The sequence below is a fragment of the Barbus barbus genome (genome assembly GCF_936440315.1).
Source record: "Barbus barbus genome assembly, chromosome: 37".
NCBI lineage: Eukaryota > Metazoa > Chordata > Actinopteri > Cypriniformes > Cyprinidae > Barbus > Barbus barbus.
The window spans coordinates 26619799-26637559 of NC_136715.1; the positions used below are offsets into that span (position 1 = coordinate 26619799).

At 37.7% G+C, this 17761-nt stretch overlaps 1 protein-coding gene across 3 annotated transcripts in view; it reads right to left on the reverse strand.

The window, feature by feature from the left end:
• The window catches only part of atg7 (ATG7 autophagy related 7 homolog), a 160645-nt gene that overhangs the window by 22810 nt on the left and 120074 nt on the right, over window positions 1-17761 (reverse strand). For all 3 annotated transcript variants that reach the window (XM_079396589.1, XM_079396591.1, XM_079396590.1), the window contains 2 exons: window positions 15411-15491; window positions 5780-5902 (listed from right to left, as the gene is read on the reverse strand). In XM_079396589.1, coding sequence (XP_079252715.1) covers window positions 5780-5902; window positions 15411-15491 — 204 coding nt within the window. The remainder of the gene's footprint in view (window positions 1-5779; window positions 5903-15410; window positions 15492-17761) is intronic.

Consider the following 17761-nt stretch of genomic DNA (forward strand, 5'->3'; position numbering starts at 1 on the left):
CAAACAACTTGAAAAGTGAATTTTGCATCCGATGACCCCTTTAACCAATGATTTCTAAATGCATCTACATTCGGATGGCCAAATAAAGTGCTTTGCTTTCACCTAGAAACACACAGCGTCTCCCTGACACGGCTACATCAACACTACTGCGGTTACTGACACCACGCTTCTTTATTTGCGTGAACATTTGGGCGGCATCACGCAAATATTTCCACATCGTGACGTAGACATGTGGGGGTGTGTTTTAATGAGGCGTTTTAGCCCGGTCTGGATCAGCCTTCTCTTTTAGATAGAATAAGTCCTTTTGTGGGAGACTTTGAGCTTTGTAACTCTGCTGATCTTATACATGCACAAACTGCTACACAACACACTAAAGAAAAGGAAAACAAGAAATCGCATCATATGACCCCTTTAAATATTTACACGGTTACCAGGTGAAAAGTACAAGGATCAGCATTTATCTTACACTATCAATCACCATTACTGCCATGACATGTATATGAACATACTATTTTTATATTTATAAAAAGCTACTTCAAATTATGAATGTTGTTAACACAAACAAAGAGATGAAGATGAGACAACATCATTAAACACTAACTGTGACTATATCAACATGCAACGTTTTTGATGAAAAAGAAAACTAAAATGTATTTTCAAAAATAGAGACAGTGTTCTAAAGACTCTCTGTGGTTTCTTCAACAATAACAACAACGAGAGAGAGAGAGAGAGATGCAGACCTCCAAGGGTTTTCATGCTTGGGGTTGCCAGATGTCAGTAGTTTAAATCCCCCAATCAAAGCTTTTCTCAGAAAAGGACACATTTACTGCCTTGTGTTTTAAGATATCTTCACAACCTGGCAACCATTTGTACAAGCTCTCTCTTACGCTGACGATATGAAATCATCGACAAACGCGTATGCTGGGGTTCAGATATTCTGCTCTAAATTAAGTGTCATAAAGCCAGTCTGTGTTTCTTCACACAATCGTTTGCGCTGCTTGCCATGACTAAATCTGCCTATTAATAAATCTGTAATAAATCTGGTCTATTTTGTTTGCAATGTTTTAATAGAAATACATGAATATAATTTGGAAATATTGGAATTATTATTATGAATTTCACTGGTTTAAGAAGCTTTTGAGTTGCACCAGTTTTCATAATGAGAGTGTGTTATGTTAATTTAAATAAATTAGGAAATGAGATGAGATGAAATAAAGTATGTGTATGAGCTGGCAATCTCCTGATTTGTATTTACAGATGACAGTGCAATAATAACCGTGATCAGAAATCATTATTATAATTGATCAGCTTAGCCATTATCCGCCTGACTAATATATACGTTTTCATCACTAAAACTGCACCAAAATTTCCAGAATTATAGTCGACTAAAACAGGTTGACTAAATATGATTAAAAAGGACATTTGACACACGACTAAGGCTAAATAAAAACCAGCTGAAAAAACAAACAAACACTAAATCAATGCCGTATCAAGTGTATGCAATGTTATTTTAATCAGAAAATAATAAATAATAATAGTTGTGACTTCTCCAGCATCATGCTATCTAGACTAATGTTCCCTCATTCCAGGCATTAGGAGAATCCTGCCAGTGAGATTTTATCACAACAAAAATGACCACGTTTCTTGGAAATGTCGCCATTAGAAAGGAAGAAATCACTGTGGGAAGGCAATTTATGCCTAGTTTGACTGCACACAAAGAAAGGCTACCATAAGTTTGTATTTTAATTTCTGTGGCAGAATACAGTAGCGCTGCTAAATTTCAGCCGTGCACAAAGAGCATTGCCTAAAAAGCTCAGCGCATTACTGGATATTGGCTCTCAGATGGACAGACTGTTCCAGCAACAGCTGCTTAAAACAGAAAGACTAATGCATTCATCACCTCACAAGATGAACAGTGCATACTACTCCATACTTGCTACAATATAATGCATGAGCTTATAAACACATGAATACACACCTAATCTCAGTTCTTCTGTCAAGTAATGCTGCAGCTCTATAAGTTCTCCTCTCAAGCCCACGGGGCTGGAATCATTCGGGTGAGAAACGCTCACTTTTCTTTCCTTGAACACCCTGTTACAGATGAAAGTCTAATGCGGAAATGGCTTGTGAAAGTTGACTCTTGATTATCAGGTCTAAACATGCTTAAAACTTTAAGCCTAATTAAACCTTCCTAAATACTCACTACAGTTTATAACACCAGCAGTTTAAAAAGTTGTATTTTCGTTTTTCATTTTGTTTAATTTCTTCTAAACTGTCAACAGATGTGAGGCTTATTAGGACCGTTTGATGGCCTTTGCACTGGTTTCGTGGTTAACTTCATGATCTGAACACAGAAAAGCTTTCCAGAAGGATCATCAGCTGATTGGATGATGTTGTTTATATCTGTTGAGTTTCACAAGAGCACACTATTATGTAATTTCATATTGTGTTCTCACAGCAAAATCAAGAATGTTAAAAGCCAAATATAAAAATACACTTTATAATAAAGCACAAAACAGGAGGCTGAATTTTTTTTCTTTCATTTTTTTATCAGATGGTCAGTGGAAGGAGGTGCCAAAACTACTAAAGTCAATTTACTTTTATTCATTTGCAAATGTTACCAAAATTGGATAAATGTCTAAATACAGTTTGATTTGTGTGCTTTAAATGAAAATTAAATGGACATTAGAATAAAAATTAAATAGAGATTCAAATTAAATGATATCCAAATGATGTTCATTTTGGGGTGCTTGTACATTTTGCACTCTTGCTAATCAAAATATTTTGTAATAGTGATAAAATGTTACTCCTCAAAAATGCATTTAATATTTATTCATTAGATAAAGTCAAATTTATGCATTTAAACCCCTTTGGGTGTGGTTGTTGTTGTACAGATATTTTATGGATTTAAAACTAGATTAATTCTGTTCTGACAAGAACGGCATATTATTTCTGTATCTAATGCTTAAAAAAACATTGTCATGGGACAAAAAGTGTACCACATTCACTGAAAATGGCAAAGCAAGAGTTGCTAGCCGTTTCCACAGAAAGCATCCCACTGAATCAAACAGAGCAGAAGTAATGAGAGATGTGTCTCTCCCCACACAAAACCACCACTTCCAAACTAGAAGTGGTACATTTCCATTCATTTCACAGCTTGACATCAATCCCGAAGCAGCACGAACACACACAAGTTAAAAATACAAGACGTCAACATGGGAATACAAAACGCCTGACTGCAGATCCAAATGAAATGAATCTGAAGGCTTCAGACAATAAGCGTGGGCAAATGCAAGAGCACATATCCTCTCATTTTGGGTTGGACTGCATTTGCGTCTCTAAACCACTCTGGAGAGCAGAGGACTGCTGATGTGGGACTTTCCCACAGTTTCGGTCTTCAAATTGGCTGTTTGTCACTGGAGAGTCCCGGCGAGGGACCGTTCCCAGAATCCAAACCCTGTTCCTGGGTAAGCTTGGTAAAGAGCCGGAGATCAGTGCAAACTAAGTAAAACTGTCCCTGGATCAGGAGCAGGAGGAGATATTTTTGGAGCACATGATGTCCAGAGCAAGTCGAAGTGAAGTTTGGGACCGGAGCCAGGAACAGCAAGAGCTCAAGCAGAAGCAGCAAGAACTGACTGCATTACAGCTATTTTTCTTTCTGCAACTTCCTCTCCCAAGGTTTTTTTCTCCATTCTGTCACCGATGGAGTTTTGGTTCCTTGCCGCTGTCGCCTCTGGCTTGCTTAGGGAAAGTCATGGCCTAATGGTTAGAGTCGGACTCGTAATCCAAAGGTTGCGGGTTCGAGTCTCGGGCCGGCAGGGATTGTAGGTGGGGGGAGTGAATGTCCAGCGCTCTCTCCACCCTCAATACCATGACTGAGGTGCCCTTGAGCAAGACACCGAACCCCCAACTGCTCCCCGGGCGCCGCAGCATAAATGGCTGCCCACTGCTCCGGGATGGGTTAAATGCAGAGCACAAATTCCGAGTATGGGTCACCATACTTGGCCGTATGTCACTTCACTTAGTTGGGGACACTTCATTTCCAGCGATATCGTCGACCTGATTGCAAAGACACTATTTAAACTGAATGATGGATGGATGGACGATGACATCACTGAATTCAATAATGACCTTTAACTGACAATCTTTTTTTTTTATCTTTTCATTTTACATTATTGACACACTATTTTCCTTTTTTGATATTGTGCAGTTGCTTTGACACAATTTACATTGTTAAAAGCGCTATATAAATAAAGGTGACTTGACTTGAGCGGGAAGAATTACAAACGTAGTATTTGGGTTGGGTTCGTTTTCTAAATTACATTTGTGTTGCAATCATTATATATGCTGATTTAGTCAAACATTAGGATTTCATGGTCCTCTGCAAGATTAGGGGGAATTAAGAAATTGTTTAAGAAACTTAAAACGAATATATATGATACATTTACATAATATGTGTGATAAATACACACACATGAAGTATATGTTTTGAAAATATTTACATGCATTTACATGTCTATATATTCATAATTCATATTGTAAATAAATATATTTAATATATAAATATAGCCTATTTTTTAAATATATACATGCATGTGTGTGTATTTATATACATAATAAATATACACAGCACACATACATATATTATGTAAACAAAAATGTATACTTTGGATGCGATTAATCACAATTAATCCTTTGACAGCACTAATAATAACACACACACATATACATATATATATAAAGCAAAATACCAATTATGTAACAAAATAAAGAAAAAATGCTTATTAAATATCGATGTTTAGCAAATTCAGTTGAACTTAGTGATGCAAAAAAAAAAAAAACCTAACAGTAATTTGAAGCAAACAGATACCATTTTAATTTCATGGGAAATATTATTTAATTGCATTCATTATTTATTGGTTACAGCATCTTAAAACATTCTAATTAATTACAATATTTACCCACAAACACTAAATTTCATTAACTAATGCATCTACACCGATTTGATTAATATCACATGCTCGAGAGTTGAATCTTGCACAATGACTGACGAAGTTTAAAGGGCTAATTCTTAAATTATTTTAACATGTTCGTTGAGGTTCACTCATAATATCTTTCTTCCCAGCATTCCTACTTTTCTCTATATTGCTTCCTAGTTGTCTAATAACCCTGGCATTGTATATTATAAATATTGTTGGCTCTGTTAGGAGTCGCTTTTGTTCCTCTATTGTAAGTCGCCTTGGATAAAAGTGTCTACTAAATGCAGAAACATTTCATGAATTTGCAAAGTTGTACTGACTGATGTTGCTGCAATACATTCATGAACTTGGAGACAGATCAGATCCGCCGGTCTGAGGCTTGACTGCCCGTGTTTGATGTGAGTTTTGTGCTCTGGATCGTGTCGAGTGTGTGTGTACACCATACGTCAGGCCGACACAAACAGAATGCTTCAATGGAGATCCTCTTTTTCTTTTTAAAAGCATCAGCCCGTGCCATAAGCGTTCGTGTCTGAGCTGCCAGTGAACACATCATTCATCATTCACTCATCTCCAAACAATCAGTCTGATCCTGCACCTTGTGTGCACTAGCGGTTACAGGACTTAAAGGCTCTTTCATCTATAACCATCTGTGCACTGTATTTTTCAGTGTGTACGTGTGTAAATGGATCTGATCATTTAATAATGAATGCACACGGCATTTGTCAAAGTGATGGGCCGATAACGTCTGGCTCAGGTCTGAATGTGAATACGAGCGCACACAGTGTGATGAAGAGTCTAACCTCAGCCGCCTGAGTCTCCTGATGGAGTAAAGTCAAGCCGGTCAGATCCTCCAGGAAGGAATGCGATGAGTTGAAGACCTTCGCCAGGAACTGGAAACCATCTCGCTCATAATTGTCAAGAACCTGTCAAAAACAAAACAATGTGTCATGAAGTCTTCAAACTGGAACTACAACATCAGTAACATCAAAGCAGGAGTGTGCGACACTGACAAAAAATTACATCTCAATATATTTTGCTGAGTGTGTTTTTGAGTTTTTGTACTATGGCTGGTCTAGTCCTGTCATGGATAAATTAATATGACAGTAAAACCACCAGTCCTGGTCTTAGTGAGTGATTCACTGAATCAATCATTCAAACGATTCAATTCATCAAAACGGCTGATTCATTTAGAAACGAGGAAAATGACTCTCTCTGAATGGATCATTGAATCATTGACTCAAATGATTCATTCAGGAACGAAGTGCCCCTCTGAGATGCACAAATGTTCTGCTCCAGCTTTGTTTGGGGCTCTTTTGTTGGCAAAAATTATTGCGTCTACAACGTAATCCACTCAATATTAACTTGAACTGTTGTATAAAATCAGTATCACACATTCACGATTGCTGATATTCGGGAAAGCAGCATTCTTGCTTATGTGATATTACTGAACTATATCATATCTTACAAAAACAAACACCAATACAGGGATATTTTATGGCTTTCATTGAATTATCGGGGCGTTTTAACTGCATTCTAACAGGCTTCTTCACAGTCAATGCTTCTGGACTCTCAACATGTGTTTTTGTTTGTTTTTTGCTAATCGATTGTCAGCTCGCACATTGTTAAAACAACAATTACGCTATTATCATAGATAATAAATATTGCACACCCCTACATCAAAGTGACTTGGGTTTGAGTTCATTAAAATGGTACATGGACCAAACGGTGTTGGTCTGGGTCTTAAGAGGTCTCTTATAGGTTCTGGAGGTTCAGCTCGGCTGGAAACACAGTCAACATCCATCAAACAAAATGTTATACCGTCTAGAACAACCCTGTTCCTGAAGGAACCCCAACAGTACACATTTTGGATGTGCCATTTTAGGTCCTGGAGCTGATGTGTTTGTCTTGGGGTTCCTCCAGGAACAGGGTTAGAAAACACTGGTCTAAAAGTTCACAAAGTGTCCAGTCCTGCTCCTGGAGGGCCACCTTCCGGCACAGTTTAGCTCCAGCCCCAATTAAACACACCTGGACCAGCTAATCAAACTGTTCAGGATCTCTAGAAACTTGCAGAAAGTTGTGTTTGAGCTTGAGGAAGGAAGCAGGATCGGACAGCCCTGTCATAGACCTAACCTCTACAGATGCTAATATCGGAGAAGCTGGTATCTGCTCCTGCAGTTGGCTTGCTGGCCCGTGCACATCCAAACACAGCGATAACACAATCTGGAACTGCGGGGACATGGCACTGTTCCCCGCGCACAAAGGGAGGCCGGGCGGGAGAGGCAGACATCTGGCACCACTGTCCGCTGGCTGAGAGCACTCGAGCTGCGTCTCAGTGACGCTCCTCAGACAGACGGCCCTCCACAATCACACTGGCTCCTTTCACACAGCTCATTCTCAGAGGAGATTGAGTTTCTGCCGGGGGCTGATGAATGGGCGGCAATGTTGAGTTAGGGGGAGAGTGACGTCTAGACATGGATGACCTGACTGACAGAGAGGGTTCGAGCAGAGGCTGAGTATCTGTACTTGAGTATTATTCTTTCTAGAAACTTATGACTTAAACTTCACTACATTTGAAAGACAAATATCGTGCTTTTCATTCCACTACATTTCTATCAAGGTCCTCGAAGTAGAAAGTTGTCACTTATTAGCAACTTTGAATGTCAGTGTGTGATATTTTTGTTCTTATCTCTAAAACATGCCTTTTTTTCAGACAGTCTATCAGTAATCACTCTTGTTGGGCCACATGAAGTGATTTCCCAGCATTTTTGTGAACACTGACCAGCTGCAAAAGTGATATTTATTTACAACATTTCAATAAGATGTTGTTAATATTGTGGTATATATTAGACTGATTTTGCTAAACTGTCTAAATGAAAATATTAGCTATAAAGCCACAGAAGAACTGTTGTGCGTCTCCTAACAAAGCACAGTAGGTGTTGGACTTGAAGCAGCACTGCACAGACCGATCTGTGTGTGACATCAACAGCGAGAGCAGCTACACAATTATCTGATGTCAAATAAATCTTGCTGTTTTGCTTTTTTGTTAAAGCAGTGTTGCTGTTGTAAAGTTACACAGCTACAGTTGTGTTGCTGGATTTTAACGCAAGTTTGATTTTTTCTTATCAGTCTGTATTTTTAGCAATTTCACAATCCACTCTGTTCAATTGCAGACGAATGCTACACTTAGATGTGTGAACGCTGCCAGAGCTGGAAGAGATCAGGACCATGCTGCCTTTGTGGAGGTGGGGGTGTAAAATAATATTTCCATAGATTTGTAATATTCTAAAAGCTTTTTACCCCAAATATACTACAAGCTAGTCAGTGTATTTTATTCAGTAGGTGTAATGTATTGTAAGTTGCTTCAGAGGTATTGCATGCAACAATAATGAAACAGTGTGTTGATGTAAAAATATTATTTCACTTTTGGTACTTAAGCACTTTTAAAAGCAAGTACTTCTGTACTTTTACTTGAGTAATAATCTGTCTACTCAACTTTCACTTGTAATGGAGTAATATTTGACCAGCAGTGTCTGTACTCATCCGTGCAAAACCCCGTGAAGTTGGGCGGTTCTTTGATACTCACAAAAACACGCTACTTTTAACACTTAACATTATGGAAAAATTCACTCCATCATCCACAACTCAGATTTGCCACTTTAGCCCATCCAGAGCCGGACTCTCAATGCCAACGGTAGCACACAGAGGCCATACTGGGAGAGATGGAGATGTATATTCATCAGAAGATGATAGCCCACTGTTTGTTTCTGATCTCTTGGGTTCTGCTTTCAGAACAATACTTCATTTAAACGAAGTTATTGCTCTCAATGTTTGTGGTTTTCCACCATTGACATCCCACACACAAACCACTCAAAAATACATCATTAAGGGATAAATTGCACTCGAGTTACCACCACATGACCCATAAGTCAAAGAGACAACAGCACCAGTGTGAAAAAGTAGTAAAGAGTAAAACAGTAAGGCGATCAATGCATGATTAATTCACATCATGGGAAAAGCGGGACACCATAAACGTGATCCACTGAACAATTTATTTGTATCTTTGTTCCATCGTATTTGTCCTATTGTTCGTAAGTTGATTCTTTGTTCTTATGTTTAATAACAAAAATAAAATAAAGATAGCTATATTGAGAATTATTAGTGTGACATTCAAATTTCTCATTCCGCAAAATAAGATTTTGGTTATATCGCCCTCCCCTATACTTTGTGTCAAAACTGAAGTATACTTCCGGCTTAAGGTGGTCAGAGAAGGTGGAAAATAGTCAGAAAACCCATTACTGTAAAGTCATTACTGGTTTTGAGGCAAGAAAACTAGACTAACATTATACAAGTGCATCTCAAAAAATTTGAATATTGTTTTTTTTACTTATTTCAAAAAGTGAAACTTTCATATATTCTAGATTCATTACATGTCAAGTAAAACATTTCCAAAGTTTTTATGTTTTTTAATTTTGATGATTAGAGCTTACAGCTCATGAAAGTCAAAAATCCAGTATCTCAAAATATTAGAATATTTACATTTGAGTTTCATTAAATGGTCATCCATACAGTATAAATTATCTCTTGTTCTCTGAAACCACAATAATGGAGAAGACTGCTGACTTGGCAATGATCCAGAAGACGATCATTCACACGCTCCTCAAATAGAGTAAGTCACAGAAGCCGTGAATTTCACAGAATTTCACCAAATATTACACCGTATACTCATTATATTTGACTAAACCTGTTAGTCTTCATTATTTAATGTATCTTTAAATTAATCTATTATGAAACATGCTATGACAGCCAGTGTGTAATTGAATATATTTTAACAAATAGTCTAGATTTGTTTTATTATTTAGAAGTTAATTTAAAAACTGCATTATGTGCAATTTACATGATTGCATTCAATTTTTTTTTTTTTTTAAATTGAGTGTTGATTATCTATTTAAAAATAAATAATAATTCAATTTAAGTTTGGGTTAAGTTGTTAGGCCTAGTTGTAACCTTATAATGTAAAAGGGCTCCTTATTTTTTTTAGCATAAGCTGAGGTAGATTTTAATCACTAAGAAAATTTAACTGAATAACTATAACTGAATGCATTTAAAGAAAGAGCAAGTAGTTCAGTAAACCACTGTTTATTAAAAAAAAAAAAAAAAAGTTTAGTCCCCCCCCCTGCTGTACCGAAATCATACGTTAAACCGAACGTCATATCTGTGTACCATTACACCCCTAGTCATTACTGAAAGGGCTGGCTGTTCACAGAGTGCTGTATCAAAGCATATTAAATGCAAAGTTGACTAGAAGGAAGAAACTGTGTAGGAAAAGGAGCACAAGCAACAGGGATGAGCGCAAGCTTGAGAATACTGTCAAGCAAAGCTGATTCAAACGCTTGTGAGAGCTTCTGGACTGAAGCTGGAGTCAGTGCATCAAGAGTCTCCACGCTCCATGCAAATAAGTTACAAAAAAAAGAGAGAACTTTTTCATGATATTCAATTTTTTTGAGATGCAGCAGTAAGTGGACCTCAGTGAAGAAAACATGAATAAATCTGTTGCAGAAGTAGATAATATGACCCCTCTAAAGTACACATGCCAACAGAGATCCCAGAGACGGACTAGCTCTCTGGCCAGAAAACGGTGACGTCGACTGTCAAACGAAAGCAGTTGCTGTGATTTCTTTTATCTGGCGCCTTGCCTAAAAACCTTTGAAATCTTAACACAATCTACAGCATAAAGCAGACGGCTGAGGAAGAGCTTTTACACAGACATGAACTCCAAAAACAAATCATTTTCTCTGTCAAAATAAACACATTTATCTTCTATGAACAAACATCACACTGTATCTGAAACAGATCATGTGCGTAAGCTTGCTTTCTTGCCTAGCAACATAACAGCAGGAGGAGCCGCTAAACAAGATTTCATTGTGTTTTCCAGGAGTGGACCTCCTTAAATTGGAGCCCTTGACTTATGAAGCCCATTAAATCACTGACGCAGATTGTGTGTGTGTGTGTGTGTGTGAGGGTGAGCACATCTGGTTTACATACAGCGGCGCTCTCCTCCAGCTCCTCCCGCTGCTTCTTGTAAGGTCTCCTGTAATTGTTTGAAGAGATGGTGGAGGTTTTGCTCGGTGCAGATAAAACCTCAGATGGCTGATGTCACTGTGCTGTCGCCATGTCTGCTGCTCACGTGAGCGCACAGCTTTAAACTTTAATGCCCCAAATCAAACAATACCGAGGAAGAAACCCTGACAATGAACGAACTGTACGAGAGCTTGAGTGTGTCTGTTGTGTAAACTGCTGCCAGGGTGTTTCGAGTGGCTTCACTAATGCACTGCTGTGTGGTTTCTAGGGAGTTTGGGTGGTTTCTTCCTCTAAACGGGAGTCCCTGCTCAAGTCTCTGTGACATTGAACAGTACAGTATGTCTCGGGTCCTTCTTCTGACATGCTTCTGTGGGATGTTTTTCATGTTTTATCATGCACAACCATGTGTCTGATAACTTCACAGCAAGCTCCATGACTATTCATTACGCACCGTTACGCACATGCTTGAACGGGTCATGACAAGGATTATTTTATCATTTTAATATGTTCCTTGATGGTTACTTATAATGTTAATAAAGTGTTTTACACACAAAAAAACAACTAAATGATTATTTTCAACCCTCATTCTGACCCTCTCTCTAAAAAGACCTGTTTTAAGGGGCGTGTCCTTTAAGGGGCGTGTCCTCTGTTATGATTGGCTAATGTCATTGCATAGGAAACAGTATCAATGCCCCTCCCCCTCACTATTGCATGTGAGTTTTGACAACATGATCAAAATAAACCGGTCACTTCCAGACTAAGCATTATGAAATCATTTACTTACTACATATTTTGTGATGCAGATCTAGCACCGCTTCATCTTTCAACAAATGTTTCTCTGTGACTCTCCACGACACAAAATCCTCAAACAACAATTTAAAATAAACTATCCACTTGTTCCTTACGCTGGGATCCTTCTGATATCTGTACAAAGACAGACTGATGATAAGGACATTTTAAGTTATGAAACTTGTAGGATGTATCAAGCATACAAAGACCTCTTCTGTATCGAAAGATCAAGGGAAATTTGGTTTCTCATGTCATAACCCCTTAAGAATTGTGTGCGTGTTGATGTTATATATGCTATAATGGGATTTTATGAGATGCTGTAAGCCAGTAAATCCTGTGATTTGTGCATATTCTGGAGGTCTAAGGTCCTCACGTGTGTTTGAGTGCTTTATTTCAAAGGGACATTGTTTCAGTCTGTCTTCAGTACGGATAAAACACAACATCTCCAAATTTACAAGCGTTTGTCTGTTGAGGACTCGAGTGTTTGGTTTCCATGGTTTCACACACACACACACACACACACACACACAGTGGATGGAGGCCAGCATCACTGACACACAACTGGAGCTGTGCACGCCGGCTGATGAAGATCACATGTCAGCTCAGCTACTGTTACTATAGCTTATATAAGACACAACACCATGAATGAACACATTCAACATGGCCGCTTTCTTTAAGAGTGTGGAAACATGTTGAGATTCATAGAAATGCAGTAATGCAGTACTTTACTGGCCATACAAGTCTATCTATCTGTCTGTCAATCTGGGTCATTCTGTGTCAAATCAAGCACATTTCTGAAACTTTCCCAGCTAAATGTCTTGATCTTACTGATCATTTTTCTAAAGAAAGACAATAAAAGCAAAAACACTAAATGTCATAATTGTACAGTTTTGCAGAACGGGTCAAAAAGACCATATTCACCTGAGATGTTAAGCTATTTTGAGCTGATAAACAGTCATGAATTTAGCATATTCTGCAAGGGGAATAACATTTATGGACAGAACTGTAGCTTGGGATTCACCAACTGCTATTTAGTGCCTGTCACAGTTTACACAGAACAGCGTACGCTTGTGCTGAAGACGAGCTAAGCTTTTACAGGTTTGGAACGACATGGGGGTAAGTGATTAATGACAACATTTTCATTTTGGGGTGGAGTAACCCTTTAAGCTTACATGTCTGAAACTCAACAAGTATTAAAGATATACTAATGTCCTTTTAGATTTGGGTTCTTAAACTTTTCTTTAGGTATCTTCATTTGTAAGGCTCTGTTTGGTTCACTCCCGGAGATAATGTGATCTCAATGAGACGCCAGGTTCAAATAGTTGAATTTGACTCATTTTCAGTGGTCACAAACCAGATGTGGGTCACTCTGTATACAGTTGATACGTATTGTAAAAAAAGCAATGTCTGAAGAATAAATAATGGTGAAAGTAGAATTGTAGCTTGTTTCCCTATCAAAACCATTACATTGAACATACCTGTCTGAGAGCTAAAAATGCACTGAAATGGTCAAGTTGAGGCCTGCTAACGTGCTCTCAGTAGTCCATTCATAAGATTGGAAGAATTTTAACATTTTCTGAAGCTACCAAGAGTTCAGATATGCAGTATGGTAACAACATATTTGAAACATATTGTATGCCTCTTAGGGCTATCTTTCTGCTCAATAAACCTAGATGTGCCTCACCTGGATTAAGCATTGCAATTTCTTCTTTTTTTTTTTGTTAAAACGTGAAGCATAATCATACAGTGTCATACATTCATTCTGCAGTGGTGGGCCGTGCTTATAACGCGATGACAGATGACAGAACGTATCATTTTCACATGCTTTTAAGTCTTGCCAATTTAAAGATTTAAGCGACTTTAAGCCATTCAAGCACGAAGAGAGAAGGAGAACTCAATACAGTGCGCACACACTCGCTTATTGAGCATTGTCTGTTCACCCACACCCAAAGCGCACACACCTCTGAAACAGTGCACGACTACAGAAATGACTTGTGTTTTGCGCTTATTGTGTAATGGCCAAATACATACAAAGTTATGTCAAAATGCCTGTCTTGGCCAGTATTCATGTTATATTACACATAGTCTGTATATAGGCTGTTAAGTGAATGTAAACTATCGAGAAGCAAAATGCACATGTAACAGTATATTAGATCCGTGCATGAGGTCTAAATAAAGCTGCTGCTGTCTGTCATTACTGTTCATTTATACAGAGAAGACTATAAAGTGCTATTTTACAGTTCATTATTATTATTTATTTATTTAGTTACAATAAATTCAATTGTGACCTGTACTGGCAAAATGAGACACAATGAGCAAATTTTCAATAATTTTTATCTTCAAATTCTCCATTAAATCTTCAATCTTTCAAAATAACCTTTGTTCGTTGTGTATATCAGTCAGCGACAGCGCGAGAAGCGAGCAGAGAAAAGGTACTACTCTCAGAAAACATACAAATAAGGATGGTTTTAGAGGTTTAATTACTATTTGGAGCATTTGGGATCGCTAGACAAGGGCTTAATGAACTTACTTTTTTGAAAACCTGAAATTGAACAGACACTTTTCACTTCTTTTGTGTGTAGCTCAAAATCACCCTGTGCGGGTCACAACCGCTAAGGGGCATATTTGTCAGAATCACTGATATTATATATCAAACTTTGAAACATTTAAGGTCTCTCACACTTGAAATAATTACCACTGGGTAATTCTAAACTGAGTAAATGGGATGCTGGATAATTGTATTTTATGTTTCACACTGCTCATGCTTGGAGTTAATGAATAATCCTGGTTATTTCTGACGTGCTGCACTGCACATTCCTAAACCCTGGGTTACTGTTAATATTTAAATGAACAATTCAATCATAATCACATCTTTTTTATCATTTACTAAACCCATATGCACTATCTAATAATCAAAATATTGCTGATTAGATCTCTTTAAAAGACAAGATTAGGAACACTAGGACATTTACCACACATTTCCCTAACAGTCCTGCATCAAAGTGTAAGGATCTGAGGCTTTTATGTCGTTACAGCACAAAGAAAACAGGGAGAGAGCGAGAGAAAAGTTGGGACACAGCAGAAGAGGGGGAAGGGAGCGGATACAACTCCCCATCAGCCTCCAGACTCACTGTGTTCACGTACGAGTGTGTTTGGAGGAAGGAGTGGCTCCAGAGCTGCTAAATGAGAGAGAAACCACAAGGAGAGCACAGGCACACATGCAGAAGAGATTGAGCAGCCAAGCTCTGATTTATGAGACGTGAACCCATCGACAACAGCGCGACCGCTGGGAAAAGACACTTCAATTCAGCCCTAATTACTGACATACGGCTGTGACATCAACAAGGAGCCTAATTCACAACACATGGCCTCTCTAACACACATGCATCCTCTACAGATACTTATATCTGCAGAGGAACATGCTTAAGATACCAGCACACTCTCTAGACTCCATACACGGGCGTATTCATGAACTACAATGCATCCCTCAAGCATTGCATGACCTGGTTAATAAAGTTATGTTTATCTCGATCCCAAATCAAAAGCATGTAAACAGTCACTTACTATCGGTGAGCATGCAGTGCATTTGTCAAACGCCAAACTTGCAGGAAGAACGTTGTCAAATCTTGACAGGAATCCTCGAATCTGGAAAGAAAACAAATGATTTTTAAGCGAAATATTCCTAAAACATTCCTTATTCTCTAGCGCCACCTGGTGCCTGTCAGTAAAGACAGCAGGCGGCAAACATTATAGACACCATCTTGTGTTTTATCTTAACCATCATACTGCTTGGAGACGCTTCATTTCATTTCCCATGTCATGGGTTTTCCTGATCTTATTTCAAATCAGTATTAACAAAAAATTCAGCTTGATAATATTTGTCAAACATCTTCCATGAAAAGTGTTACATTATTTAGCTTTGTCGTCATCAGAGAAAAATACACAATGAATTTGAACACTTCTCCTTCCAAAAATAATGTTTATTTTGAAATGAATATTCTGAAAAGAATTAACTTACATAACTAGATATTTTTCAAATGACAAACTTTAATGTTACTTTAAATGGTTACGTAAATCATAACTATTTTAAAGCTGTTAAAGAGAACGTTGTGCCTTATATCACACTAAAAAAATAGACGCCAACAAATTGTATGAAATTATATTTTCAAGTACAAATCAAGCCTATTATTTTTTTTTTACATTTTTAATGACATTTATTATCTATTATAAAAAAAGTGGAAATAGTTTTTGTATTGGATATGATTTTTAAAATTAATATTGTATAATTTTTTTTGTAGCCATTTTTGCATGGAAATTACAATATAAAAATCTATATACTTGCAAAAAGTAAATGATTTTCTGCAATTCATTCATTCATTCAGCTCGTTCCACAACAGCAGAGCAAAGTACTTTCTTCTGACGTAAAAACGACAGAGCACTGTGTTGAATTACAGGCACGTATCTCTCAGCGCACGCATGCATCTCAGGAGTTATATTGCTGCCGGCTGATCTTAATTGAAAGCAAATTAAAGCCAGAGCCCGAGGGGAAGATAAGAGGGGTTGAGGCTTCGGTGTGAAGATTAGCAGGCGTTTACAGGCGGCTGATGCATTACACACTACCCATGAATCCACGCGCTCCAGCGCAAGACACTTTGATGTAAATCCACATTTATGGAGTCAAATCCACCAAATAAGAGACTCATACTTGGACATTCATCTTCTGCTCAAATCTGTTCAAATATAATGACTTTTTAATCAAATTGAGGGAAAAAAATCAGGGAACTGAAATTGTGAAGTTTGAGCATGAGATTTTATCAGAACATTTGCATACAAATGCACACTTCAAACACTTTCAAATGAATGTTAATGCAACAAAATATGAAAGAAAGCGTCAACATTGGTGAAGAAAGTATAGCGTTGGACATGACATTAGCTGCTGGTGATGAAACATAAGCTTACTGTTTGTGTGTGAGAGAGAAAGCAGGGGAGAGGTGTGTGTAATCTATTAAATACGTACATGCAAAACCCATTTGCTGTTGTTGTTTAGGCAGGTAGCCTGTTATAAAATATTTTTAATACACCAAATTTGTATTTAACGGGATCACAGCTTTTTTCCATGGTTATTCACAGCTCTTCAGTCAGCGAGCGTGCACTCTGAACAAAACTCTGGTAACTCAGTTTTTACCCCAAACCCCCGTTATTTCCAGCCCATGGCAAGGAGAAGGCTAACCCTTATTGCGTGCATAATATTTATATACTCCATATATTAATATGTATTATATTTATGATGCTATGAATAGCTGTGCACACCAGCGACGGGATTTTGGCTGAACAAGCACAGCTTTAACAAATTGATGTGCCTCTTATTTAAAATTAACCACAGAGACTTGTGTTTTCCGCATCCCGAACAGCGTTTATGTCAAGATGCTCACTGGGAATTCTCCCAAATCTTCCACTTCGGGCCTGTACATACACTTAATTCGCATTTGCAGCTGTATTAGTTTTTTTTTGACATTGCCAGTAGCCTTTATGAAAAAAAAAATAAATAAATCAGAAAACACACTCGTGTCTGCTTCTATTTTAGCGAAATTGTATCAACAAAGAAGATCTCCAGTCTTTCGCTTGAATCTTAAAGATGGTGTTTAATTGACCTATCGGTAAGCCCCTCGCCTCAAACGCAGATGAGCCAAAGCCATTTACAACCCGAATTCCAGAAATATTGGGATGTTTTTTAAATTTGAATAAAATGAAAACTAAAAGACTTTCAAATCACATGAGCCAATATTTTATTCACAATAGAATAGATAACATAACATAAATGTTTAAACTGAGAAATTTTACACTTTTATCCACTAAATGAGCTCATTTCAAATTTGATGCCTGCTACAGGTCTCAAAAAAAGTTAATTGAAAGTT